At 37.7% G+C, this 25,811-nt stretch overlaps 5 protein-coding genes across 9 annotated transcripts; 1 reads left to right on the forward strand and 4 right to left on the reverse strand.

Moving 5' to 3' along the window:
- Window positions 1–3,689: 3,689 nt before the first annotated feature.
- Window positions 3,690–7,965, reverse strand: LOC109602215 (probable multidrug resistance-associated protein lethal(2)03659). 2 transcript variants are annotated; one of them, XM_020018541.2, is made up of 8 exons: window positions 7,744–7,965; window positions 7,458–7,691; window positions 6,967–7,394; window positions 6,759–6,915; window positions 5,179–6,700; window positions 4,971–5,121; window positions 4,687–4,917; window positions 3,690–4,622 (listed from the first exon to the last, which is right to left on the reverse strand). In XM_020018541.2, exons 1-8 carry the CDS (start codon window positions 7,818–7,820, stop codon window positions 3,727–3,729), a joined length of 3,696 nt encoding a protein of 1,231 aa, XP_019874100.2. In that variant the 5' UTR covers window positions 7,821–7,965; the 3' UTR covers window positions 3,690–3,726. The 2 variants fall into 2 exon arrangements, with proteins under 2 accessions (XP_019874100.2, XP_019874101.2); XM_020018542.2 differs by lacking the exons at window positions 7,458–7,691; window positions 7,744–7,965 and having other exon boundaries at window positions 6,983–7,210.
- Window positions 7,966–8,208: 243 nt separating this feature from the next.
- Window positions 8,209–10,403, forward strand: LOC109602202 (putative malate dehydrogenase 1B). 3 transcript variants are annotated; one of them, XM_049966238.1, is made up of 6 exons: window positions 8,209–8,282; window positions 8,660–8,772; window positions 8,837–9,037; window positions 9,100–9,900; window positions 9,947–10,058; window positions 10,105–10,403. In XM_049966238.1, exons 3-6 carry the CDS (start codon window positions 8,846–8,848, stop codon window positions 10,350–10,352), a joined length of 1,353 nt encoding a protein of 450 aa, XP_049822195.1. In that variant the 5' UTR covers window positions 8,209–8,282; window positions 8,660–8,772; window positions 8,837–8,845; the 3' UTR covers window positions 10,353–10,403. The 3 variants fall into 3 exon arrangements, with proteins under 3 accessions (XP_049822195.1, XP_049822196.1, XP_049822194.1); XM_049966239.1 differs by lacking the exon at window positions 8,209–8,282 and adding an exon at window positions 8,363–8,541; XM_049966237.1 differs by lacking the exon at window positions 8,209–8,282 and having other exon boundaries at window positions 8,641–8,772.
- On the reverse strand, window positions 10,370–14,596 carry LOC109602213 (probable multidrug resistance-associated protein lethal(2)03659). The gene is made up of 8 exons (XM_020018539.2): window positions 14,472–14,596; window positions 14,176–14,406; window positions 13,697–14,124; window positions 13,481–13,637; window positions 12,211–13,422; window positions 11,827–12,157; window positions 11,619–11,769; window positions 10,370–11,552 (listed from the first exon to the last, which is right to left on the reverse strand). The coding sequence occupies exons 1-8, from the start codon at window positions 14,546–14,548 to the stop codon at window positions 10,408–10,410; spliced, it is 3,732 nt and encodes a 1,243-aa protein (XP_019874098.2). The 5' UTR covers window positions 14,549–14,596; the 3' UTR covers window positions 10,370–10,407.
- A 639-nt stretch (window positions 14,597–15,235) lies between these two features.
- LOC109602214 (ATP-binding cassette subfamily C member 4-like) lies at window positions 15,236–19,789 on the reverse strand. Its single transcript, XM_049966223.1, has 8 exons — window positions 19,568–19,789; window positions 19,272–19,505; window positions 18,782–19,212; window positions 17,308–18,724; window positions 16,807–17,245; window positions 16,600–16,750; window positions 16,309–16,539; window positions 15,236–16,249 (listed from the first exon to the last, which is right to left on the reverse strand). Exons 1-8 carry the CDS (start codon window positions 19,642–19,644, stop codon window positions 15,339–15,341), a joined length of 3,891 nt encoding a protein of 1,296 aa, XP_049822180.1. The 5' UTR covers window positions 19,645–19,789; the 3' UTR covers window positions 15,236–15,338.
- Window positions 19,790–20,647: 858 nt separating this feature from the next.
- On the reverse strand, window positions 20,648–25,755 carry LOC109602207 (probable multidrug resistance-associated protein lethal(2)03659). Of its 2 annotated transcripts, XM_049966224.1 has the most exons (8): window positions 25,021–25,343; window positions 24,548–24,778; window positions 24,057–24,487; window positions 23,836–23,992; window positions 22,564–23,769; window positions 22,018–22,505; window positions 21,734–21,964; window positions 20,648–21,669 (listed from the first exon to the last, which is right to left on the reverse strand). In XM_049966224.1, exons 1-8 carry the CDS (start codon window positions 25,095–25,097, stop codon window positions 20,756–20,758), a joined length of 3,735 nt encoding a protein of 1,244 aa, XP_049822181.1. In that variant the 5' UTR covers window positions 25,098–25,343; the 3' UTR covers window positions 20,648–20,755. The 2 variants fall into 2 exon arrangements, with proteins under 2 accessions (XP_049822181.1, XP_019874089.2); XM_020018530.2 differs by lacking the exons at window positions 24,548–24,778; window positions 25,021–25,343 and adding an exon at window positions 25,724–25,755 and having other exon boundaries at window positions 24,057–24,283.
- Between the last annotated feature and the right edge of the window lie 56 nt (window positions 25,756–25,811).

Consider the following 25,811-nt stretch of genomic DNA (forward strand, 5'->3'; position numbering starts at 1 on the left):
GCCTATTCAACAGAATCCCGAAAGAAGAATTGTGTAATGTAAATTTCAGCAAACTACAATTTATTGTTATATTCTCTTTATAACTTTTTAATTTTAATTGATTCCTTCTTAAAACCATCACTTACATTAAAATTATCCTCAAAGAATGTAAATAACGACCCCATAGTGATAATAGTTTTACAACAGAATAAAATTACAACGAATTTTCAATTCAATATACCATATTCTCTATATTTCAAATTATTTTGATGAAATTGTAGGATTAGACATCTCAGTAAGAATAAAAATTAAATTCAATTTAGTATTATTCTTATTGTGGTCTATTGTTCAACAATATATTCGTTCAAAAACCCCACCTACTTGCATAATGAATGTACTTTTTTAGATTACCACTAAAAACTACCCATCGCCACTATTATGTGTCCAGTGAACTGTCCTTCAAATTAAACCAAGCCCTATTCATTAACCTTCATAATAAAGCCAATTTCTATCAAGTTGTTTCAACTCACTGAATATTTTTTCATTAACGACTTCTCTGTATCTCTAATTTTATTTTTAATTTTCTATTTTACTTGATTCTCTTGGCTTTGCTTTTCTGATGTTAAGCTGTAACAATCAATATGTAACCTACCCAACAAATATTGTAATACATTAGTTAAAATTTCCACTGAACTTTAAACATTTGAAATCAACACAGGAATCCTGTTCAACGGAAATCATATGAATTTTCGGCTTGTTTCTTGTGGTGAATTAGAACCCATCCGCAACTAAAAAGAAATCATCTGTCTTCAGCCTGCCATTGGATCACCTCAACTTCGATTTCGACTGAAATTCGTCTTTTCGTCCTCCGAGCCAATTGAGAATTAACAACGTACTGGTGTTAATCAATAAGTCGTTCAGTAGTTCAGTAGTTCCTTTTCCACCCTCCTTATTTCAAATCATTTAATTTATATTTTTTATATTTACTTTGTCTGAATTAACTAATCCGGAGATCGAACAGTTAATTAATTCACTGCAAACTACATAAAAATGACTCATGAAAAAGCTGCAATTCCCCAAATTACCGGTAACCAACTAGAACAATGTTGTATAGTGTACAAGATTATCGAACTTTTTCGTGGTCCCTTTGCAATGTGTTCAAATATCTAATTAAATTTATGTAATAAATAAACTGCAAACAAACTCGACAATTTTATTCCAAATTCTTTTAATATTTGGAGAAAAATTCGTTCCAAATTTCTTAGAAAATTTGCTAATCTTAGATCTGAATCTACTATAGAAAGAGAATTAACAACTTTCAACATTTTAATGAACATTACTCTGATCTATCTTATTAATATACATAATAGAGATGCAAATGTTATTCGCATTAAAACCTAACTATTCTAACAAAAAGCTCTACTTATTTTTAAAGACTGTCGCGTAGTTCTGAATTCGAGAATGAACAAACTTTTGGTAAAACTGTACGAAAGAACGCTATATTTACCTGACGGTGTTCATCATCATAACATGTTCACACAGTCCAAAATGGTTTCATAACAAACTAAATTTCCTATCAGTATTAATAAATTAATTTCAAAATTAGGCCTTTCTCACCTAAAATAAAAATTATTGATCTTTGTCAACGATATAAAAATATTTTTTTATAACAAATCGACTCCACCATCATCTTTAGTCACCACTAAACATGAAAATCCAATTTATACTCGTACCGAGATTTCAAACAAATTTGGAAACTTTTAAACCAGAAAATCAATCGCTTTTCTACAAGCCCCTAAAGGGCCGACAAAATCCGACGCTTCTAGAATGAAAAAATTTCGAATGGTAATTAACCACCGAAAATTAAATGAAAACAATTGAAGACAAATATCCCCTCCATAGTATAGAAATTTTAGATAATTTAGGTCGTTATAGATATTTTCTACTCATCAAATTTTAATGTCTGACATGTAAAGGTTAAAGCTTTCGTGACGATCGTTTCCATATCTATATTTGTTCGACCTATAAACCCGAATAAATATAGATATAAAGTTTGACAGTACAATTTTCAAAACCGCATTTACCGTTAATCAACGGCACTATGAATACGCAATGATCCTGTCTCATTTCAATGTATGATGTATGAAGTTCTTAGACCGTATTTATATAATAAATGTTTCATATACACGATGATGCCATTATATTTTCACTTCTGGACAAAGCTGATCTTCAAGTACAACTGGACAAATCAAAATTTCTCACAAAACGCGTTCAATTTTTAGGTCACATTGTAAGAGAAAATGGATTAGAATCGAACTCAAATAAAGCAAAAGCTATCCAAAAACTGTTAAAGAGATCAAGTCATTTCTAAGATTCATTGGTTATTATCGAAGATTCATACTGAATTTTGCAAAATACAAAACATATACAAAATATATGTATTTTTAATAAATTTAAGGAAATTTAATTCATATTTTATTTATGCTACATATTCGAACAGATCTTCTTACTATTGTCGATTCTATACAACATTTTCGTCCCTATTTATTTAGCCGCCCTTTTATTATTGAATATATATAATACTTTCAAAGTTAAAAACACCCATCTCTCGGTTAATAAGATGCAAAATAAAATTAGAAGTATACGACTATACTATTGTTCATAAAAAAGGAAAAGAATCTAGAATCGAAGTTAACATCGACACAAAACCGATTCGATAACCCAGTCGAATCCTCTTAAAATAAAATTTTAAGATAGCCAAGTTATCCATATTATATTGCAACATAACGTCAACTTAAGGAAGTTATTTATCCGTCACAAACTTGTTACCTTTTCCTGCACCAACCAAATTTACTGCGTCCAATTATTGAACAAATTTTCAAAGATATTTTTACAAATTTCCTTAAAAGATGTTACCAATCAAGAAATAATATTAAATTAACATAAAAATTCGTATAATGATGTAGACGACATAACTAAAGACCCATTAATTCCACTAAACCATTCCAAAGTTTACACAAAAATATATTCTTTTATAAAAGTAAATTTTGTTTAACAATGTTAGATTCCTTCACCAAATATGCTCAATGTTATATATTGCAAGATCGTGCAAGTTTTGAAATTTTACGAAAACTAAGGCATTTTTTCTCTCACCATAACTACTTTGAAAAAGTTACATCTGACGCAGGAATCGAACGAGTCGATTATTTAATGAATTTTTAAATTTACATAAAATTGAGCATCACGTTACCACTGTCGGAAACTCTATCTCAAAGAGAGAGTGTTGAAAGATAGATCTCCTGAGATTCAGGGCATGCTTGCGCCGCTGCTCCGAAAGAGAGGACATGTTGTATTCGAAACAGACTTGTCTGTGACGAACATAATATGATGATAGATGACAGATTGTTTTCGGATTTAGTTGGAGCTGTGTTAAATGAAATTACTGCGAGGGACTTACCTGAGTAAAATTACATTTTTATGTGAGGAACAAAAGTAGCACGATTGAATTTAATGGATTGTCAGACACACAATGGTAGTTTTAATGCTCACCAACGGCATTGTTAAAACTCGTCCAAATTATAACATTAAGCACAGCAATTTTCTTAAAATTTATTTGTGTTTACGGTGAGTGGATGATGATCGATAAAGCTTATTACAAATAATCATCACAATCCATCTCGATTTGAAGGCATCACAAATAAAAAGGTCTATTAAACACAAACAATTTTATTTGATGTAAGTAAAATGTCAAATTTTAGATTTTTGAACCATCTGGAAGAAGTAACCATTCTTATTTTCCAACAGTTTACTTGGAACATCGCACTCGACAATCTCGCCACGATTCAAAACCATAATCTGATCAGCATCAATAACAGAATGCAATCGGTGAGCTATAACGAATATTGTGCAGTCTTTGAAATTCTCTTTAACGGTATCATGCAGCAAAGCATCCGTTTTAGGATCCATGTTTGCTGTTGCCTCATCCAACACAACGATCCTGTTCTTTCTAATTATGGCCCTGGCCAGACAAATGAGTTGTTTTTGGCCGGAGCTAAAGTTGGAACCTTTTTCTACAATCTCGTACTCAAGAGTGTCTATCACAGGTTTCAAATTGACTTTTTCCAGCACCTCCCAGATCTGCTTGTCCGTATATTTTCCCGTGGGGTCTATGTTGTACCGCATGGATCCGGAAAACAGAACCGGATCTTGAGGGATGATCGCGATGCTTTGTCGAAGAAATTCCAAACTTAATGTCTTTGTATCGATTCCGTCTATTATGATTTTCCCTTCCAACTCGTAAAGCCTAAATAATGTTGAAATTATCGATGACTTTCCGGCTCCCGTTCGTCCAACAATTCCAATTTTTTGTCTGGCTTCAACCGTAAAGCTGATGTTACGCAGAACCGTCTCGTTATTGCTGTAAGTCAAAGAGACGTTCTCGAACTGTACTCTTCCCCTTTTGGGCCAATCTTCTAAAACATCACCCGCTTTTGTTTCCGTTTTGGCCTCCGTGTATTCCAAGACCCTTTCAACCGAAGTCATTTGGTTCTCCAAGTCTGCATAGTATCTGATTGCATATTGGACGCTGTCAGATAGGGCCATTACTTGCGTCAGGACTAACCCCACATCGCCTGCCGAGGTATCTAAAAATATAAATATTATTATATACTCTGTTATATTATCTGCAGCAATGATTAGATTAAATACCTGTTTCGAAAAATAGAAACCGAACGACAATGAATGTAATAAGGAGTGTGCAACAAGAATCAACAATATAAGCGAACGCTCTGGACGTGCATAACATCATGAAATGGGCGGAAGTAAACAAATCCTGATGTCTATCAAACTCCTCTCTTAAAATATCCTGCGCCTTATACGCTCTAATAGTAGTTAATCCTTCCAAAGACGAATTCAAGTGTCCTATCAGTGGACTTCTTGCTGCAAATTCACTTTAAATTACATCTAAATAATGAAGTCCTGCCAAATTTTACTTGCAGCTTCCAAACGTTTTAAACTTCTTCCTGCCGGCATATATAACTGCCTTATCACATACGAGACGATTATGAACAAGATAGCAGGCATTAAGAACCTCCAATTTACTGCAGTCATTACAAATATTATTCCTCCAACTTCAAAGACAACCTAGAAATTAACACAGCCAATATTTTTTGTCTTCAAATATTGCAAACAAACACACACTTTCATCATGTCCAAAAGGATAAACGAAACTTGTTCGTCAACATTATTCAAATCCTGCGAAAATCTGTTCAGTATGTTGCCGATGAAATGATTATCAAAAAAGGGCATAACTGCGTTTATGATACTAGAAGTCATGGCTTTATGTATGTTTAAAGAAGCCAGTCTAGAAAAATTCAACATGCAATATACCCTCAACATGTCCATAATCATCAAGAGGAAAATCGAACCGGAATACATGTTTATGGTGAAATTGGCTTTGTCGACGTTCTCCTGATATTCGGTGGTGTTGGTGGTGCCATTAGCGGCTAAATCAACGACCACTTGATTCTCATCGACCCAATCGGTAATCAACTTGCTAGAGTAACTGTCTGTGGATTGAGCAAAGATGCACATGATTACGATTCCGAACAGAACCCAAAATCCACCTCCAAATTTGAAGTAACTGAGGAACGTTTTCAGTTCTACCACACCTTGACGTTTCGTTTCTTGATAAACTTTAGCTTTTGGAGATTCTTCACATGATTCCTTGTCTTTGTTCACTTCGGTGCTGTTGCTTCCTTTAATACTTGAAGAAATAATATACGACGATTTATGAACAGGTTCTCCGTAGTAAATGATTTTACCTTGGTCAAGTTTTAATATTTTATCGGCCATAGCCATGTGAGATTCACATTGCGTTACAAGAACGACCAGTTTATCTTTGAGAAAATGTTTGATGCATTCGTTGAATATGTAATCTTGTATGTTTGCGTCCAAAGCTGTCAACGAGTCGTCCAATAGATAGATGTTACTGTCCTTGTAGACAGCCCTCGCCAAATTTATTCTGGCTTGCTGACCCTTGCTGAGATTCAATCCTCTGTCCGCCACTATGGTTTCATCGCCATGATCCAAACAGTCGAAATCATATTCCAAAGCACAAACTCTGACGACTTCTTTGTATCTGTCGCCATCATACGTTTGTCCGAACAGAATGTTTTGCTTCACAGACGAAGGAAACAACCAAGGGTCTTGGGATGCGTAAGAAATGCTACCCCTGACATTAATAACACCACTTTCTGGCGGATAATCCCTTAAAAGGGTCTTGATTAAAGAACTCTTTCCGCAACCGACAGTTCCGGTGACCAAAACCAATCCGGATTCCACCCTCAAATCAATTCTCCGCAAAACTTTGCGTTCCTTGATGCTGACCGAAACGTTGCAAAGTTCTACTATAGGTTTCTCGGTCTTGTCCAAATTTGCATGATCCTGGACTTCTTCAGAGTTGAGCACTTTACTGATTCTCAAGAGAGCTGCGTACATGTCGGCTCCACGTGATAAACCGTAAGGAATGTCGATGGCAAGGATGTTCCTCAGTCCTTCCACGCACGTAAGAATGTAAAACACCATTTCCACGTCTGTTGTATGACCAAACCACAGGTAAACCATTATCAGAACGTAAAAGGAGATTTTAGAAGAAAGAAGTCCTATTAATATCACCACCACACGAATGTAGAAGGTTTTCAACATGATTATCAGTTCCTTTCTGCAAAACAATTTTAATTAATTTAATTGATTGTAACTGATTCAGTTTTGGCTTGTACCTTCTGGCCTCGGTAACTTTGTTGTCAAAGCATTTTTCCCATGTATACATTTTGATAATCTTTATGGCCGACAAAACTTCCTGCATGATTTGCAATCTATCGTCTGTCTTTTTGTTCATTTTCAACCTCATGTTTACCACAATGTTGGCAAAGTAAACTACAACAGAAATATTTCCATTTAAATATTCCAATTTCGACGGTTTCTTACGTTGTAAGGGTAGTACCAGAAACATCAATCCGACTCCAATTAAGGAAGTAGGGCCCATTTTGGCATAGATCAAATAGGAGACGTAAAGGCATCGAACACCACCCACCCACATGTCATTTATAGTCCAGACGTTGTCCTCGAAAGCTGTAACATCTTTTGTAATTATGGTGACGATATTTCCTAAGCTGACATCCATTAAGGCTTGCGGTGACAGTTTCAAAGCTTTTCTGTACACCAAACTGGAGAAGGCCGTCCGAACTTTTAGTGCGAATTTTTGTAATATAATGGTGTAGTTTTGGTAGAAAACGATGCCCGACACTTTTAAAAATAGAACAATTCCTGCGTAATAATAGGCGTCGTTTTGGGATATTTTTGAGTTCGGGGCAAAGTAACCTATCAAATTGCTATTTGCAATTGGTTGTATGTAACTAAAAATATTGTATGTACCATCAATAAATTCACGTGTCCAAGAATGTATTATTATAACTTACGATTCGAAGAGGCAGTAAATCAAGTCTATTACTCCCAAAATCAAGTATTGCTTTCCAAACCTTCGACATAATAGAAAAAGGGCGCTGTTCTTTGACGATTTGTCCTTCCCTTCCCTCCACTCCTTTTCTAAATTGTCTCCGGAATTAGTGGAGTTGCAGCTCTTGACCGCTTCGCACAAGTTATCCTCCTCCAAGTCCTTTTTCAGTGCTCTTTTGAATATCCTCCCTGAGTAACTGTCCGAAATGTGAATGAAAACTAAGGAAAACAACACCAACAGACACTTACAAGAAAGTCAGAGACGATAACAAGTTGGCCCTGTCTCTTGGGTCCTTTTTCCTCTGCTTCCTCTCACAATGATCCATGTCGGAAGGAGTCGCACTCAAAATTCAACGGATTTCGTCAAAACACACAATTATTAAAGACAATCATCGATGTTATCGTGTTGTTTACGAACAAGTGAAATTGAGCGATTCGCTGTTTTGCGAATGCGGAGCAAAATATTATGTTAGCCTCGTGGAGGAAACGACACGTTTATCGGAGAACGGCCACAAACAAATTTAGGACTATCATCAAGTTTTAAACATATAAATATGAGTTTTAATTGCATTTTGTTCAAGGACGGGTAGAAAAATTAATAAATTGATTAGATGGGAAAGAGTGCACAATTAATGAGAACATCCTTCAAAAGCGAAAACATATTATCAAGTGTGGCGGTTGGACTGATTGAAAGTGTGTTTTGAATGTCATTCGAAAAAAACAAATAACATTTCAATGTTATGTGAAAAATATTCAATTTTGTTGGTAAAAAGTTACGTCGTCTATTGGTAAAGTATAAAATTTATAAAATAAATATATATCGTGGCATATAATTATTAAAAATAAAGCAATTTAAATGATTCGAGCTTCCTGATTTGGTTTGTCTGTTTATTTACTTAAAACATGTTAAAAATATGACATAACGAAAAGGTTAAATAGATTGTGTTGTGTTTGTTATTCATCTAATGATGGTGCCGTTTTTTCACTCATTAATCACAATTCTCTTGTAATTAACATCTTCCTGTTGGACTAATTTTCAATAAAACAGTGAGTCTTGTTGCTACTTCTACACTATTCAAAATACTAGAATACTAGAATCTATTTAATTTAAATCTATGAGAGACCAGAAATATCAAATTCAATCAAATCATGTTTGTCATTGCAGGTTTCCCTGATTGCAGAAAATATGCTCAAGCAATAAACGTGGCAAACTATCTGAACGAAAAACTGCCAGATTTCGTTTTCGTTTGCGTATCAAAACTTGGAAGAGAATGGAACGTAATCAATCACATATCCCTTTCGCACAAAGGTAAAATAAGTTTGGCTGTTTCCCTATTTTCAGAACTATTTGATGGACTTGAACAACGAAAACGGATGGAACTTTGTCGAGAGTCCAGTAATCTGGAAGGAGCTCATATCGGGAGGCAAAAAACATAAAATTGGAGGACTGAGCGAGTTTTGGGAATACTGTTATGACTATTACGGTCTTGTGTCTCACGCCTCGAGTGACACGGTACAAAAGATGATCAACGAAAATTTACTGGTGAGGATACTCCCTTCAAGCATGGTATTACCATCCAACCGAATTGAAGTAACTTTTACCAGATGTACGAGAGAGAAAGGAAGGTATTCGCAGACGTACCGGGAAGAATGGTGGTCAGTTTCTGCGGCGCCAACAGCAGCCTGACGGAGACACTGATCTACGAACTGTTGAAACTGAAAGCGATCATTCCACGCGAAGGAATCGAAATTCGTCTGCAAGACGACAACATGAGCGACTTCGGAGTCAGGGAGAAGATGGAATCTTTGGCAAGCTCCTTCAACCAGTTGGCCCTCTTCGGATCGAAACCTTTTATCAAAACTGTCGATCATCTGGACGGAGCGATTAATGACTGCGATTTGCTCATCACTTTCGTCAACTTCAAGAACACCAGGTACAAGAAGGAGACTGACGAATTGCGTGTGGTCTGGCTGGAGGCGGAAAGATTCGCCGACGTCCTCAACAAATGGGGCAAACGTACGATGAGGGTTTTGTTGTGCAATTACAATTGTCCCAACAACATCTTCGCCAATTTTCTAATCGAAATGGCCACCGCCATCAAAATTAAGAATGTGGTTGTGCCGATGGCGTTTTACGGCTTAAAATATCTGAACGCCGTGTCCAAAAGGACCGGGGTGAGTATCGACCAAATGGCGGCGCCTCCAGTTTGGGGCGGCAAAGTTGCGGGGGTTTATGTTGACATCAGGTCGACCATTTACAAGGCGTACGTTTGTATGCCCAACAAACGGTCTTTGACAGCTCCGGAAAATTCGTGCTTGAGTTTCGGAAAGGTTGTGGCGGAGTTGAGGTATTTGTCTCACATGATTGCCAACGAAGAAGAACTGCAGAAGGAAGTAGAACAAAATGTAGGTGTACTTTGCAGTAAGTTCTTTTGATGACATTTGTTTTCAGACGAATAAACATGAAGGCAATTTCGGGAAGATTCGAGCGATTATGGATCTCTTAAGGATTTGGTACGAGAACGACCATGAACCTGTATTTAGTCTGGGTTCTTGTAGCAACGGTAGGATTGCTTTCTTCTTGTACGTACATTCTATTATTATTTTTAGGTACCTTCGGTCTTCCCAAAGGGATTGTCATTTCCCAGCCTGTGTCTTTGGTCAATGACACATTTGTGCCTTGTAAAGAATATCCGGTGCCTGAAAGAACACTAAAAATTATAAAAAATATTGGCGAAAAAATGAGGGACATTCTAAATCGGTACAAGGAAATAGCTATTGAATACTTAGAAGCAAAACGAATTTATTCTGAAAAGTCTATATTGGAACGAAACAAAAAAACTGACTTTCAAATCTAGCACGAAATAAAAATCTGTTCAAATTTAAAAAATATATATTTTTCAATAAAAGTGTTCACAAATTTTCGACGCCATTCAAACCGGTTTGTTGGACCATCTTGTAAAAATAGCTGCATTCATTCAACAATAATTTCGAAGGTGCATCAAATTCAACAATCTCTCCTTTTTCCATAACAACAATCTTATCACAATCGAAAATTGAATGTAGTCTGTGAGCAATAATAAAGACGGTACAATTAGAAAAGTTCTCGTTAATTGTGTCGTGCAGAAGCTGATCAGTTTTTGGATCCATATTTGCAGTGGCTTCGTCAAGGACGACGATCTTATTCTTTCTGATTATTGCTCGAGCCAAACAGATCAATTGCCTTTGACCGGAACTAAAATTGGAACCTTTTTCTGTAATTTCCATATCTAAACTGGTCAGTGCATCTTTTAGTTTGACCTTTTCTAACGCCTCCCAAATTTCCGGATCCGAATACGTTCTCAGGGGATCGATGTTGTCTCTCATTGTCCCCGTAAACAAAACCGGATCTTGGGGAATAATCGCAATGTTCTTCCTCAGGAAGTCTAAATCCAGAGTACTGATATCCACATTGTCGATTACAATTGTTCCTTCGACGTCATATAATCTAAACAAACAAGAAATGATCGATGATTTTCCCGCACCAGTCCGTCCGATAATACCAATCTTTTGATGGGCTTCCACCGTAAAGTTCAAGTTCTTCAAAACCTGCTCGTTATTGCTGTATGTTAAAGAAACCTTTTCAAAGGACACTTGTCCTTGCTTGGGCCAATCGTCCACGGTTTTTCCTTGCTTCACCTCCTGATTGATCTCTGTATATTCTAATAATCTTTCAACCGATGTCATTTGGTTCTCCAGATCCGCCCATTGCCTTATGCCCCACTGAACATTGTCGGATAAAACAAACAACTGTGTCAAAACCAAACCAACGTCGCCGGCTGACAGTTCGGAATCGAACAACAAGAACCTGCTGACGATAAACGATATTAAAATGGTACAGCAACAGTCGACGACGAAACCGAATGCTCTGGAGCTGCACAAAAGCATGAAGTGCGCTGAGGTGTACAAATCTTGATGCCTGTCGAATTCTTCTTTAAGAATGTCTTCAGCTTTATAAGCTCTGATTGTTGTTATCCCTTCCAGGGAGGAGTTTAAGTGACCTACCAAAGGGCTGCGAGCTGCAACACGTACAACACGTAACTACGTTGTAATGGATTTGCCGATGAATTTGGTAGATTACTTACTTGTAGCCTCCAGTCTTTTAAGACTTCTTCCAGTCGGCATGTACAGTTGTCTTAAAGTTACTGCCGCACCCAAAAAGATAAGTGATGGAATCAAGAATGTCCAGTTGACGTAGGTTATGACCAAAATCACACCGGCAAGTTGAAAGAACACCTTCAAAAAAAATCAGTCACTTCCTTTAAGGTACTCTCAGTGTATTTATCTACTTACTCTTAAAACTTCCGAAAGAATAAAAGATAATTGCTCGTCAATGTTATTCAGGTCTTGGGAAAACCTGTTCAAAATATTTCCTATGAAATGGTTGTCGAAAAATGGCATGACAGCATTTATGACCGATTTAGTTAATGCCTTATGGATGTTCAACGATGCTATTCTGGCAAAGTTCAACAAAATATAAAACTTGGTCAGATCCAAACTAATCGACAGTAATGTAGCACCCGAATACAAATTAATAGTCAGATTTGTTTCGTCCAAACTCGTCTTGTAAGCTGTTGCGTTAGTACTGTTTGCCAAATCCATCGTCTTTTGATTTAAATCGACCCTGCAATATAAATATTGCAGTTGTACGTGTCAATATTGAGATAATAATCTTACCAGTTTGTTAAAAGTGTGCTAGAAATTGATTCTGCAAACTGCGCACTTATGTAAAGCAAAGCAATTGCAAAGAGCGATAAAAATCCTCCTCCATACTTGAAATACTTATAGTACACCATCAGATCGACGCTTCCAGATCTTTTGACTTCGCGATAAACCTGTTTGTTGGACACCTGTTCGTGTTTCAGCATATCCGACTCCTCGTTGTGGCCCTCCTTCCCCTTGTCCTCTGTTCCTCCACTTTTTTCGGTATCGATCAGGAACCTTTCCAAATTGATTTCTGTAGGTTTCCCATACGACACGACCCTACCTTCGTCCATTACCATCAACAAATCTCCCTGATCGAGGTGTTTTTTGCACTGCGTTACCAATATGCAAATCTTGTCTTTGAGATATTTCTTAATGCACTCGTGGAAGATGTAGTCTTGAACGCTGCTGTCAAGCGCAGTTAAGGAATCGTCCAAGAGATAAATGTTGCTCTCTTTGTAAATCGCTCTTGCCAAATTTACTCTGGCTTGTTGTCCCTTGCTAAGATTCATTCCTTTGTCGGTCACGATCGTTTCATCGCCGTGGTCCAACAGTTCGAAGTCGTAGCGGAGTGCGCAAACTTTAACGACCTCCTGATATCTGTGTTCGTCGTATCGTTCTCCGAAAAGGATGTTTTGCCTTATAGTTGAGGGAAAGAGCCAAGGATCCTGAGAAGCATAAGATATACTACCCCTGACTTCAACGCCTCCTTGTTGATGAGGGTATTCTTTAAGAATCGTTTTTAAGAGAGAACTCTTTCCTGATCCCACAGGACCAGTTATCACAACCAAACCTTTACTAACATTCTTCATCGTGACATCGTTCAAAATCTCCTTATCCTTTATCCTAACACTCACTCCGTTTAAATTAACAAGAGGCTTGTCCGTTTCCTCGTACCTACGGTCCAAATCGAGCTCTTCGGCGTCCAAAACTCTATCGATACGTATCAGCGAAGCGTACATTTCAGCTCCTCTTGCCAAACCATATGGTATATCGAAAGCGAGAACCGTTCGCAAATTTTTAAAGCACTCGAGAATGTAAAAGACAAATTTGGCATTCGTCGTGTATCCCAACCAGATGTAAATCATGATCAGGATGTAGAAGGCCACTCTAGAAGTAAGAATGCCAATTAAAATGACGACGATTCTAATGTAGAATCCCTTCAGCATCTTGCTCAGTTCCTTTCTGTAAAATAAATTGGGATTAATAGTAACGGTTTGCATTTGTATTTCTAACCACTTACTTTCGAGCTTGTGTCACTTTGGTGTCGAAATAATTTTCCCACGTGTACATTTTTATGATTTTAATGGCGGAAAGAACTTCCTGCATGATTTGCAGCCTTTCATCGGTTTTTTCTCCTACCTTTAGCCTCATGTTAACGACAACTTTGGCCAAATACACTACAAAAACGACGTGGAACAATCAAAACCGTTCGCAATTCGGAAATTTAAATACAAACCTTGTAAAGGTATTACGCTCAAAATCATCCCGATGCCAATTAAAGATATGGGTCCCATTTTGGCGTAAATCAAGTAAACAACGTAACAAGAACGCAACGCTCCCACCCACATGTCGTTTATGGTCCAGATGTTGGTCTGAAAAGCTGTCACATCTTTTGTGATTAAAGTGACGACGTTCCCCAAACTGATGTCACACAAAGCTTCGGGACTTAGCTTCAAAGCCTTTCGGTAAATCAACGTGGAGAAGGCAGTTCTGGTCTTCAGGGCCAACTTTTGCATGACCAGTATGTAGTTGTGCATGTAGACGACTCGAAAGGCGCTCAATCCCAAAACCAGGGCTGCATTAATGTAAGCATCCGTTTTGGTTTGTTGACTGTGCGGACTGAAGTAGCCGATCAAGTTGCTGATCGCATCAGTCTCCACTGTCCTGCAAATCTCAAAATTATAAAGGAATAGTACAAATGAAGGAGATAGTTACGCTCGAACTATTTGCCAGATGAGGTCTAGGACACCCATAAACAGGTACTGACGTCCGAATCTTCGGACCAGCAGTTGAAATGCACTCACTGATGATTTGGTCCGTTGTAAATCCCATTTGTATTCTAACTTGTCCCCACATCGCGTCGATTTGCAGCTTTTCACGGGTTCGTACAGGTTTTCTTCTTCCAAATCTTTTTTTAGAGCCTTTTTGAAGGTTGTTCCCATATAACTGAGACATGAAATAGAATTGAACTGAAGCTCCAGTTGATTTAGTTGTTGAACGTGAAAACTTACAAGAAGGACAGAAGAGAGAAAATGTTGGCTCTATCTCTGGGATTACTTTTTCGATGTCGTTTCTCGCTGTGGTCCATTATTGTCGTAGAATGCAGCGTTAATGGCACATTGTTTCTCTGTTGCTCGATCTACAAATTCAGACTAATTCAAGTAAATAGTGGAAACAAAGGTGGGCATACGTGTATCTGAAATTTAATATTTAAGCAAATAAAACGACAAGGTTGTAAAATATTACATTTCTTTAAGAAAACTCAGACAATGTCCATTGTCTGCGCTTTATATTTTATTTAACATCGGATAGTTGTTTACAGATCGTATTAAGATGAAGATACAAGTTAAAAATAAAAAAAAATCCATTTACCTGTTAAAATTCCATCAAACCAAAATTGTTATCTGTGTGGCTATATTTCTTGGCTGTCACTCGAGAAATTACATTATTTCTTCTGAACAAGTTGAATGGAACAATTATTGATTGGCACTATCGGTGCATCCATAGTTTATCGGTCTGTGTAAACAGATCATTTTTTGAATCAACACATTTTAATTGTTTGCTTGTTATAATTTCGATTGTTGGCATCGTAATGTACACAGATCAAATAGTAATATTTTGATGCAAGAGATTAAATGCAAACAAATATTTTTGATAGGGTGGAACTCTTTATCAGTGTTTGGTTAAGTCAAGTCTAAACTTAACTAAGTTGACGCCTTTCGACGTTTTTAAAAATCCAAACTTACGAGTTTATCTATTAAAGGGAAACAAAAAGTATTCGTAATGTTTTATTAAATTAAATTTTGCAACAAAATACATAGTATTTTATGACTTTAAAACAAGTAATAAGATATTTAATAAATAGAACAAATAAATAATTATTTTCCATCCAACAGTCCATATTGATCAGCCATCTTATAAAATAGCCCCTTGTTGTTTTTCAGTAGATTTTTAGGATTATCGTACTCGGCAACAACGCCTCGATCAAGCACCAAAACTTTGTCACAATCGATGATGGTGTGCAACCTGTGAGCAATGGTGAACACCGTACAGTTCTGAAAGTTCTCCTTAATCGTGTTGTGCAACAAAACGTCCGTTTCTGGATCCATATTGGCCGTGGCTTCGTCAAGAACGACGATCCTGTTCTTCCTGATGATCGCTCTGGCCAAACAGATCAGTTGTCTCTGTCCGGAACTGAAGTTGGTGCCGCTTTCTGTGATCTCCATATCCAAACTGGGCACCAAGTGTTTGACCTTCACCTTTTCAATCACCTCCCAAATTTGGGCGTCCGAATATTTGTTCAACGGATCGATGTTCGATCTCATGGTGCCGCTGAACAGAATCGGATCCTGCGGAATGATCGCGATGTTCTGCCGCAAATAATATAACTGCACGGTTTTGGTGTCCACGCCGTCGATCGTGATGTTGCCCTCGATGTCGTACAGCCTGAACAACGTGGATATAATCGAAGATTTTCCCGCTCCGGTTCTTCCCACAATGCCGATCTTCTCGCCAGCTTCGACGTTAATGTCCAAGTTCTTTAGCACTTTTTCGTGCGTGTTGTTATAAGTCAAAGACACATTATTATATTTGACAGCTCCTTTATTCGGCCAGTTGGGAATAACCTGACCAGCGACATTCTCAGCTTTGACCTGCGTGTATTCGATCACTCTTTCCATGGAGGTCATCAAATTTTCCAGTTCTGCCCAACATCTAACACCCCATTGCACGTGACCAGCCAACGCCAATACTTGAGTTATTGCCAAACCTACATTTCCTGCAGTCTCATCTAAAAAATAACAATTTTGAAATTAGCATTTCGATGTGTTGGTCACGTAGTTCACGTACCAGTGTCGAAGAAGAGGAACCGACTGATGATCAAGAAAATGTAGCAGGAACACATGGCGTCAATGCAAAATCCTAAAGCCCTAGATGAGCAAGTTAACGTGTAATGGGCTGAAGTGTACAAGTCTTGATGTCTGTCGAATTCGTCAATGAGTATTGATTGTTGCTTAAATGCCCTGATTGTGGTCAGACCTTCCAAGGACGCATTCAGATGTCCCAATAAGGGGCTTCGTGCTGAAAACGAATCCGTCACTGAATGATATCTAACATTGTTAGACAGTGTTTAATATTTACTTGAAGCTTCCAGTCGTTTCAAGCTACGACCTGTGGGCATGTACGTGTACCTAACAAGAATCAGTACGCCGAAGAAAATCAAGAAGCCTATAAAGAAACGCCAGTTTACGAGTGTCAATAAAGCTACGACGCCTAGAACTGAGAAGAGCACCTAAAAATACAAGTTTCATCGTTTAAAGTTGGATCAGAGGTTGCTCTTATATTTACCCTGGCACACTCTTGCATAATACTAGGAAGATGTTCGTCGATGTTGCTCAAGTCCTGCGAGAATCTGTTGATCACGTTACCGATAAAATGAGAGTCGAAGAAGCTCATCACGGCGTTGATGATCGAATGACTCATGGCTTTGTGGATGTTGAACGACGCGACTCTGGCAAAGTTCAACAGAACGTAGGATCTAAGTAACATTAAAGTAACGGAAACGGCCATCATTCCTGTGAACATGTTGAAAGCGAAATTGCTCTTTTCCACATAATCCGAACATATGTTGTTTGCCGTCAAGTTTAGTGCATCTGATAAAGTGGTGGTATGTAATGTGACTTCCGTCACCGTTTCACTTAAAGTGAAATTGTGTTCTGGGCTTGATTTATTCGTTGAATTCCAAACAGTTTCATTGCACACAATGATTTTCGGTTGATAATCCACCCTGTAACGAAAATATATATGTTTGTTTCATCAAAACAAAATAAGTAACTGAATAACTTTTACCATTTACTGAGCAGTCCGTCCGAATAACTTTCACTGTACTGTGCACTTATGAAGCATATGAGGATTAAAACAAACATCAGCCAACCACCTCCAAACTGCACATATTTTTCGTAGACCTTAAATGCGACGCTTCCCTTCTTCTTCTCCTCATGATAAACCTTTTTCCTTTTGACTTGTTGTTCAGCTTGTATCAAACCAGTTTCCTCTTCTTTTGTTTCTTCCTTCTCATCTCCATTTTCTACAATTTCGTACCCTTCATCTTCCTTGCCCTCCTTCTCCAAATCATCCTCCACTCCAATAAGTTCCGCGGCTTCCTTGAGCAAGTTCTTCGTGGGCTTTCCGGCAGATTTAATAGTTCCATCTTTCATAATAATCACCGTGTCCGCTTCCTCCAAATGAGCCGCACTTTGTGTCACCAAAATAACCAATTTGTCCTTCAGAAATCCTCTAATGCACTCGTTAAAAATGTAATCCTGCACGTGCGCATCCAACGCAGTCAAAGAGTCATCCAACAGGTAAATTTCGCTGTCCCTGTAAACAGCCCTGGCGAGATTAATTCTGGCCTGTTGTCCTTTACTCAGATTGATACCTCGATCGGCCACGATGGTTTCGTCGCGATTGTCGAGCAAATCCAGGTCGTATTTCAACGCACATACTCGCACGACTTCCTCGTAGCGTTCCGCATTGTATTTGTCGCCGAAGAGGATGTTTTGCCTCACCGACGACGGGAACAGCCAGGGATCCTGGGAGGCGTACGAAATCCTGCCGTACGTCACCAAGTGACCGACGTCCTTGGGATAATCCTGCAGTATCGTTTTGAGCAGGGCACTTTTACCGGAACCGACGTTCCCTGTTACCAAAATAAGGCCACAGTTCACCGAGATGGAAAGATCTTTTAAAATAGTTTTGTCTTTGATCTTGACGCTGACGCCTTTCAGTTCTATCTTCGGTTTGATGGTGATCTCGTCCGATCCTTCGGGTTTTTGTAGCTCCTCAGCTTGTAAAATGACGTCGATTCTACAAATGGCAGCGTACAATTCGGCAGCTCTCGCCAAACCTATTGGGATCATGAAACCCAAAGAGTGACGAAGTTCTTTAAAACACGCCACTATGTAGAATATTAAATCGGCCGAAACGTCTTCTCCGTACCACAAATACGCACTGATCAGTGCGTAGAAGGAGAACTTCGAGCCGAGAATTCCGAGCATTATTAACATTATTCTCATGTAGAATCCTTTTAGCATCGCGTTCACTTCTTTTTTTCTTGCTGCCGTGACTTTGTCGTCGAAAAATTGTTCCCAAGTGTAGAACTTTATGATGCGGATGGAGGACAAGGTTTCTTGCGTAACTTGGAGCCTCTCGTCTGTTTTCGCACCGACAGTCAGTCGCATTCTGGTCACGATTCTTCCCATGTACACTGAAAACATCAAAATCAATACAATTCTTGACTTGTCACGCAAGATGACGAACTTACTTTGTAAGGGTATGAAAGTGAGCATAATCCCTATACCCATGAACGCCATGAAGCCCATCCTGTAGTACAAGAGAGAACACACAACCAAAGCTTGAATTGAATAAATCCAAAAATCGTTGAACATCCAAATGGACGTTTGGAATGTCTGAACATCTTTGGTGATTAATGTAACAATGTTGCCGAAGTTTACGTCCACTAAAGCTGAAGGTGTCAGTTTCAATGATTTTCGGTAAATCAGAGAGGAAAAGGCGGTTCTGATTTGAATCGCCAACGTTTGCATGTACAGGCACCAGTTGTGAAAATAGAAGAAATGGAAGATGTTCAAAAACATCATCACTCCGCCATAGTAGTACGCGTCTTGTTTCGTCAATTTAGTTTGGCCTTCCTTGAAGTAGCCTATCAGTTGACTCATGACGTATGGTTCAACCACTCTACAAAAAATCCATAAAAATCCGAATAAAGAAAGAACATATTTTGCATTAGTACTTACCCCGTGAAGACTCTGAAGCAGACGTGTATCAAGCCCAAAAGAAGATACCTGAGGCCGAAACATTTCCACAACAGTTTTCCAATGGTGGGTTTGCCGCCGTTCTTTAAAACCTTATTCCAAGCGAGTTCGACTCGGTCGCCTTGTCTCTTCGAATTGCACTGCTCTGTGACCTGATAGAGATCCGTTTCTTCCAACTCATTTTTCAACGCTTTTCTAAACAACTTTCCCGTATAACTGAAAACGAAATTGTTTATAGAACGGTGTTGTCCCCGTCTGTCCTACCCACTCATACTTACAAAAAAGATAATTTTGAAAAAAAGTTTGCGTTTTCGATGGGGTGAATTTTTCGTGTCTGAGTTTGGCAGTGATCCATTTTGATGGGCGCTTTATTTCATCCTCATCTCGAGCTCACAGCTAAAAGTGAAGCGGTTCGCCTATCTTGTTATTATTATATTAATAAAAATGATGTTAATATTTGTAATGGATTTAAACGATTACGAGGCCTCTTTGTTCGGTAACGCTAATTCCAGTTCTTTGCGTAAACCTGAATCTGATGACATACACTAATAATACCTTAAAATTTTCCAACGCTCCTCGCGCCAAAGACACTGCACAACATCAACTTATTATCTAAATGGAAACAACATTCAGACAATGTGAAACGAATACACAGATAATAAGTTTGTTAGCACCAATTAATTGATTTTTAAATATCTGCGGGAATCCACTGTAAAAAACAATTACTCGGTGTTTAGTTTATTTAGTTTATTTAGTGTGGACACTATCAGAGAATTAAAGAGGTTTAAGTCCATAACATTGTTCCGTTTTCCATGTCCGTCTCTCCATATTTTTTAATTGATATTAAGAATACAATGTAAAAATAACCGTTTACTTATTTACAAATATCAGTGTTTGTTTATGGTCTATTTGTGGATTAAGGCTAACCGAGTTAAGACGATTGTGGTTTTAAGGATCTAACACTTCCATTGTTGGAATACGTTTTGTCTGCACAATTGCCATTTATTTACTTTTTATCAAACTCTATTTACGTCACATTTTCGTTTTGATCTTAAAGCACACTGTGAGAAAACAAACATACAGATGGTTAGTTAATAATTATGTGTACAATTGTCGTAATCTAAAAATAAATTTAATTGAGAATAGGAAAAATAAAGCAAAAATCATTTTTAATTGTGGTAGGTAAATCGAGAGAAAATTATGTATTTGGATTTTTCAGTGGGCATACTGAAGCAACTTACCATTAACTTTTTTGTTTACACATTTTTCTTACTCGCAGCTAAAACTACTGTTTTACTCTCGCTTCGTACAACTGATTGTGAGTAGGAAATCCAAATTAATCTGAATAAAAGTCCAACTAAACTTAATTGTGTAATAATTTAATGGGATTTACAAATTCTCCGAATGTAATAAACAGGAATCGTAGGACGAATATAATATATATATACAACTACAACTACGTTAATTTACATTTCACTACATGATTTAATTAGTTTTTCGTTTAATCCGGCAGTCTCGATCATTTTCCTAAATATGCTGCGCTTATCCTCGAACAGGACACACGGATTATCGTACTCCACAATTCCTCCATCGTCGATGACCATTACCGAATCACTGTCCAACACACTCTCCAAATTGTGGGCGACAGTTAAAACTGTGCAATCTTGAAAGTATTCGTTAAGGGTCGACCGTACCAAAAAGTCGGTGGTTTCGTCGACGTTGGCCGTAGCCTCGTCCAGAATGACAATCTTATTCGCAGTCATCATTGATCTAGCCAGGCAAATCAGTTGTTTTTCGCCCGCACTGAAACCAGAGCCTGCTTCACTATCCAAACTGGGCACGTCCAACTTCACCTTCTTCAAGACTCGCCAAATCTCTTCGTCCGATCGTTCGCCGACAGGATCCACGTTGTATCTGATCGTTCCGGAAAACACAACCGGATCCTGAGGTATAAAAGAAATGTTTTTTCGCAAGATGTCCAAAGGAATGGTTTTGATGTCGACCCCATCAATTTGAATGAGCCCTTCGAAATCGTGTATTCTCATAAGACTGGATACCAGCGATGTTTTTCCTATGCCAGTTTTACCGACTATTCCGACCTTTCTGCCTGGTTTTATTTCCAAGTTTAGATTGTTCAGTGTTGGCTTATTATTCTTATATGAAATCGAAACATTTTTGAACAAAATGTGACCCTTTCCTGGCCAGTTTTCCGGCACCACACCCGTTTTGTTTTCCGATTTGATAGAGGTGTACTCCAAAACTCTTTCGACTGAAGTCATGTTGTTCTCCAAGTCTGCCCATTGTCTGATTCCGTATTGTACCAAACCTACCAGTCCAAATGATTGAGTTATTGCCATACCAACGTCACCCACCGAAGTATCTACACAATTTGTCATAAATTACACGTAGATTTAGTTCTGTAGATGAATGAATGAATGACTTACCTGTGTCGTATAGTAAGAATTTGAAAATAATCGAAGCGATGTAAAACATGCAAAGCATGTCCAAGAAGAAACCGAAAGCTCTTGCGGTGCACTTGGACATATAATTTGCTGAAGTGTACAAGTCTTGGTGACTGTCGAATTCCTCTATCAATAATTTTTCTGCGTTGTGCGACTTGATAGTGCTCAAACCATCCAAAGAGGCGTTCAAATATCCGATGACAGGATTTCGTGCTAAAAATTTCAATTACGAATTGTGTATTGGATTCAGAGAAAAGAAATTGTACTTGCTGCGTCCAGTCTCTGGAGATTTCTGCCCGTTGGAAGGTAAATCAGTCGCATGCAATACATTACAATCAAAAAAACAGTGGTAGGAATTAAAAAGATTAGATTGACGGAGGCTATCAGTATTATAATTCCTGTTAATGCGAGTGTTATTTCGATGAATTCGTATATAACATTAGGCAAGTATTCGTCGATCGTTGCCAGATCTTTGGAACATCTGTTAAGAATGTTTCCAAGATAAGTGTTGTCGAAAAAGTCCATGCTTGTTTCCATTATACTGCAAATCATCCTATCGTGTAATCTATTTGAAGCCCTTCTCGTAAATGTGAACAACAGAACTGCAGTTGCGATCGATAAGACAGTGGTAGACAATATCACCAACGAAAATAGTATCAAAGTGTTCGAATGACTTTGAGTCAGTTCCATATAACTCTGCGCATCAGTTAGATTCTTTTTTATGTGATCCGTAATGTTGTCCTCTAGATTGACCCTACAACATGAAACGTCAGACAGTCCGAAATCGTGAAACAAACACAGCCATACGTTACCAAGTGCTTACCATCTTCTCCGTATAGCTTTTCGAAGATTGAGTCAGCACGAAAAACACCACGACTACAGCCAACATTATAAAGCCGCCACCTGACCTGACGTATTCTTTATAAGTCTTTTTGGAAACCTTTCCTGACCGTTTAGATTCGTAATAAATATTCTTCTTTTCCCCATCCTTCAACAATTTCGATGCTTCATCAGCAACAAATTCTTCGTCACCTATATTCTCTGAATCTTTTACGTTTCCAGGAAGTGTATCCGCATCTTTACAAGATCTTGACAGCAAATCAGACTTGGAAACAATTTCACCTTGCGACAACACAATAATATTATCACATCTAGAAACAAAATTAATATCGTTCGTTACCAAAACGCAGAGTTTATCCCTCAAAAATTTCTGCACACATTCCTGAAAGACGTGTAATCTCACGTTCGCATCCAGCGACGACAAACAATCATCCAACAAATAGATATCGCTGTTTTTGTACACTGCACGTGCCAAATTAATCCTAGACTTTTGTCCTTTACTCAAGTTTAAACCTTTGTCACCTACCAGAGACAAGTCTTGTTTAGGCATGTTGTCTAGGTCAGATTTCAAGCCGCAAATCTCTATGACCTTTTGATATCTGTACGGATTGTAATCTTCTCCAAACAATATGTTTTGTCGAATGGTAGAAGGGAATACCCACGGCTCTTGACAGGCGTAAGATATTACACCCCCACGTTCCAGCTTTCCCGAATTCGTTTCATAATCTCCTAAAATCGTTTTCAGAAGACTCGTCTTTCCTGAACCAAAACTTCCGGTTAGAACGGTCAAGCCCGGTTCAATTTTCAATGTCAACTTTTTTAAAACATCCTTTCCTTTAAGAGAAACGGTTACGTCGCTGAACTTGATCTTGGGAACGATTATTGGATGACTTTTCAATTTATGACAAGGCTTCTCTTTAAGCAAGACTCCGATCCTATCTACACTTGCACGAAGCTCCGCAGCTTCAGTTATGCCCAAGGGTATTAAAACGCTCAAAGCGTGTCTCAATCTTGCAAAACAAGACAGAATATAATATACCAGCTCGGCGTGAATCAGATTGCCCATCAAAACGTATGTCGTAATCAAAATGTAAAATGCCAGTTTGGTAGTAAGAGCTCCTGTCAACAGAATGATGGTTTTGGTGTAGAAGATCTTGACGATGTTGGAGACTTCAAGTCTGCAACGTGAAAAGTTTTATAGATGGTGAGATGGTGTTTAGAGTTTCGCTTACATTTAAACTTACTTCCTCGCACTGGATATTTTTCCGACGAACAGTTTCTCCCACGTGCTCATCTTGATTGTTTTTATGGCGGAAAGACATTCCTGCATCAGCTGCAATCGTTGGTCCGTCCTGTTTCCCGTCTCTTTTCGCAGCTGAGTCGCCTTTTTGCCTATGTAAACTGGAAACGTGAACGTATTCAAGTAAAATTTTTCAACAAATATAGCAATTCAATGTAGATTTACTTTGTATGGGCATGACGAATAAGAAAAAACCTATTCCTGCGAACGCCGGCGATCCTATCCTAGTGTAAATCAAGTAACAAACGATTCCAGCCTGTACAAAGCCGATCCAAACGTCGTTTCCATAGAAGACGATTTTTTCAAAAGCGGTTACGTCTTTCGTAATCAAAGTTACCATTTTTCCCGATGTGATGTCAGACAGCTTACTGGTGTTTAACTGCAAACATTTTCTGTAAATTAATGAAGAGAACGCTGTTCTGATTTTGATGCCGAATTCAGTGATGATCAGCAAGTAGTTGTGCAAATAAATGTAGTTTAAGAGGTTGAGGCTGATCACCAGAATTGCATAATAATAAGCGTCTGTTTTCGATATTTCCGTTTGGTCTTTGGAAAAGTATGAGATTAGTTTTCCCGTTGCGTCAGTGGAAAAAATACTAAAAAGATATAAACAAAATATTATAATTGCCGTAAATTAAAGATGAGATGATCTTTACATTATTAGACTTCTCATTATTAACTGCACGACGCCGATTATTAAGTATTTTAAACCGTAGCATTTTAATAGTAATTTGTAAATGGAAGGATTATCTTTTTCGCATTCCACATTCCACGCATGTTCTAATTGGTCTCCAAGCGTCTGACTTTTGTGATTCGTCACAACTTTATAGATGTCTTCGTCTTGCAGAGGTCCGTGGAGACCCTTTTTGAAAAGTCCACGTGTGTAACTGTAAAATCGTTACATTTTAATCAATCATAAAGTGTTGGTTTATTTAAATAAAGATTTGTTAAGTCATTATTTGAATAGTGTAACTAACGAAATCTGGTAAATTGTGATGCGATGTATTTTGGAGGTCACACTCTCACACTCTCACACTCTCACACATTTGTTGTACTTTTAACTTAACTTGTACAGAATTTCAAAATAACTCATTACAAAATAAAAATATCGTTACAAAAAATTACTTACAAAAAAGTGATTAAAGAAAAAATATTGGCATTTTCCACTGGATTTGTTTTTCGTCGAGTACTTTCGAAACTATCCATCTTTTCCACTTACACGCTCAATTTTTCAACAGTTTCTCACAACTCAAACACAAAATCTAATCAGTTGGTTATTATCAATGGTGGCAAGCGACAGAATTCTCGGATAATAATAGAAAAAACTGCGCTGTTGGTGAAGAAAACCAATCTCGTTCATTGAGAAAGATTATGTGGGATAATAGAATAAAGGACGAAAATTAAATCTGTACAATAGTCGTCTTATCTATGCTTGATGTCAATTACCGAGACACAAACACGAACTGTTTAAAATATAACAACATATTAACTTTTCAAAATTAAATTGTTTTTTAAAAAAGGTTTTTATTTTTTGATCAACTGTATCGTCCCAAATTACAAATAAAATTATGCACTCAATTTGACAATTGGGAAAACAAAAAAAAAAAAAAATAATTAGTGAATTAAATATAACGAAACGTTTTTAATAAAATAATGAGTGAATTGTTTTCCTTCACGTGTTATTGCATGATAACATTAATATTTAAAATTTAATTTAAAATTTTGATAATTAAAAAAATATATATAGGCAACTGAGTTTAATAAAAGTTTCCAATATGTTTAACTTAATAACGTTTCTATTAAATTAAAGTTAATTTAAAAGTTTTACTTACTGAAAAATGGTAGTAATTACGGGAGAATGTTAGTTATCCGATACCGCGGGGGACTCCAAACCGAACGTTTGTCAATACGCACAGTTAG

Source organism: Aethina tumida, chromosome 4, assembly GCF_024364675.1.
Source record: "Aethina tumida isolate Nest 87 chromosome 4, icAetTumi1.1, whole genome shotgun sequence".
Lineage (NCBI taxonomy): Eukaryota > Metazoa > Arthropoda > Insecta > Coleoptera > Nitidulidae > Aethina > Aethina tumida.

Bases quoted from the DNA above. Each gene is read 5' to 3' on its own strand.
- LOC109602215 (XM_020018541.2), bottom strand. From the start codon at position 7,820: ATGGATCATTGTGAGAGGAAGCAGAGGAAAAAGGACCCAAGAGACAGG. The intron at 7,692-7,743 runs GTAAGTGTCTGT...CATTTCGGACAG, and splicing joins TTATCGTCTCTGACTTTCTT to TTACTCAGGGAGGATATTCA. The intron at 4,623-4,686 runs GTATTTAATCTA...TTATATTTTTAG, and splicing joins GTTTCTATTTTTCGAAACAG to ATACCTCGGCAGGCGATGTG.
- LOC109602202 (XM_049966237.1), top strand. From the start codon at position 8,644: ATGTTTGTCATTGCAGGTTTCCCTGATTGCAGAAAATATGCTCAAGCA. The intron at 9,038-9,099 runs GTGAGGATACTC...AACTTTTACCAG, and splicing joins TGATCAACGAAAATTTACTG to ATGTACGAGAGAGAAAGGAA. The intron at 9,901-9,946 runs GTAGGTGTACTT...ATTTGTTTTCAG, and splicing joins AGAAGGAAGTAGAACAAAAT to ACGAATAAACATGAAGGCAA.
- LOC109602213 (XM_020018539.2), bottom strand. From the start codon at position 14,548: ATGGACCACAGCGAGAAACGACATCGAAAAAGTAATCCCAGAGATAGA. The intron at 13,638-13,696 runs GTTTGTATTTAA...TCGTTTTTGTAG, and splicing joins GAGCGTAATACCTTTACAAG to TGTATTTGGCCAAAGTTGTC. The intron at 11,553-11,618 runs GTAAGTAATCTA...TACGTGTTGCAG, and splicing joins TAAAAGACTGGAGGCTACAA to CTCGCAGCCCTTTGGTAGGT.
- LOC109602214 (XM_049966223.1), bottom strand. From the start codon at position 19,644: ATGGATCACTGCCAAACTCAGACACGAAAAATTCACCCCATCGAAAAC. The intron at 18,725-18,781 runs GTAAGTTCGTCA...TGATGTTTTCAG, and splicing joins CACTTTCATACCCTTACAAA to TGTACATGGGAAGAATCGTG. The intron at 16,540-16,599 runs GTAAATATTAAA...ATTCGTTTTCAG, and splicing joins GAAACGACTGGAAGCTTCAA to CACGAAGCCCCTTATTGGGA.
- LOC109602207 (XM_049966224.1), bottom strand. From the start codon at position 25,097: ATGGATAGTTTCGAAAGTACTCGACGAAAAACAAATCCAGTGGAAAAT. The intron at 24,488-24,547 runs GTAAAGATCATC...ATATCTTTTTAG, and splicing joins ATAATGAGAAGTCTAATAAT to TATTTTTTCCACTGACGCAA. The intron at 23,770-23,835 runs GTAAGTTTAAAT...TTCACGTTGCAG, and splicing joins AAAATATCCAGTGCGAGGAA to ACTTGAAGTCTCCAACATCG.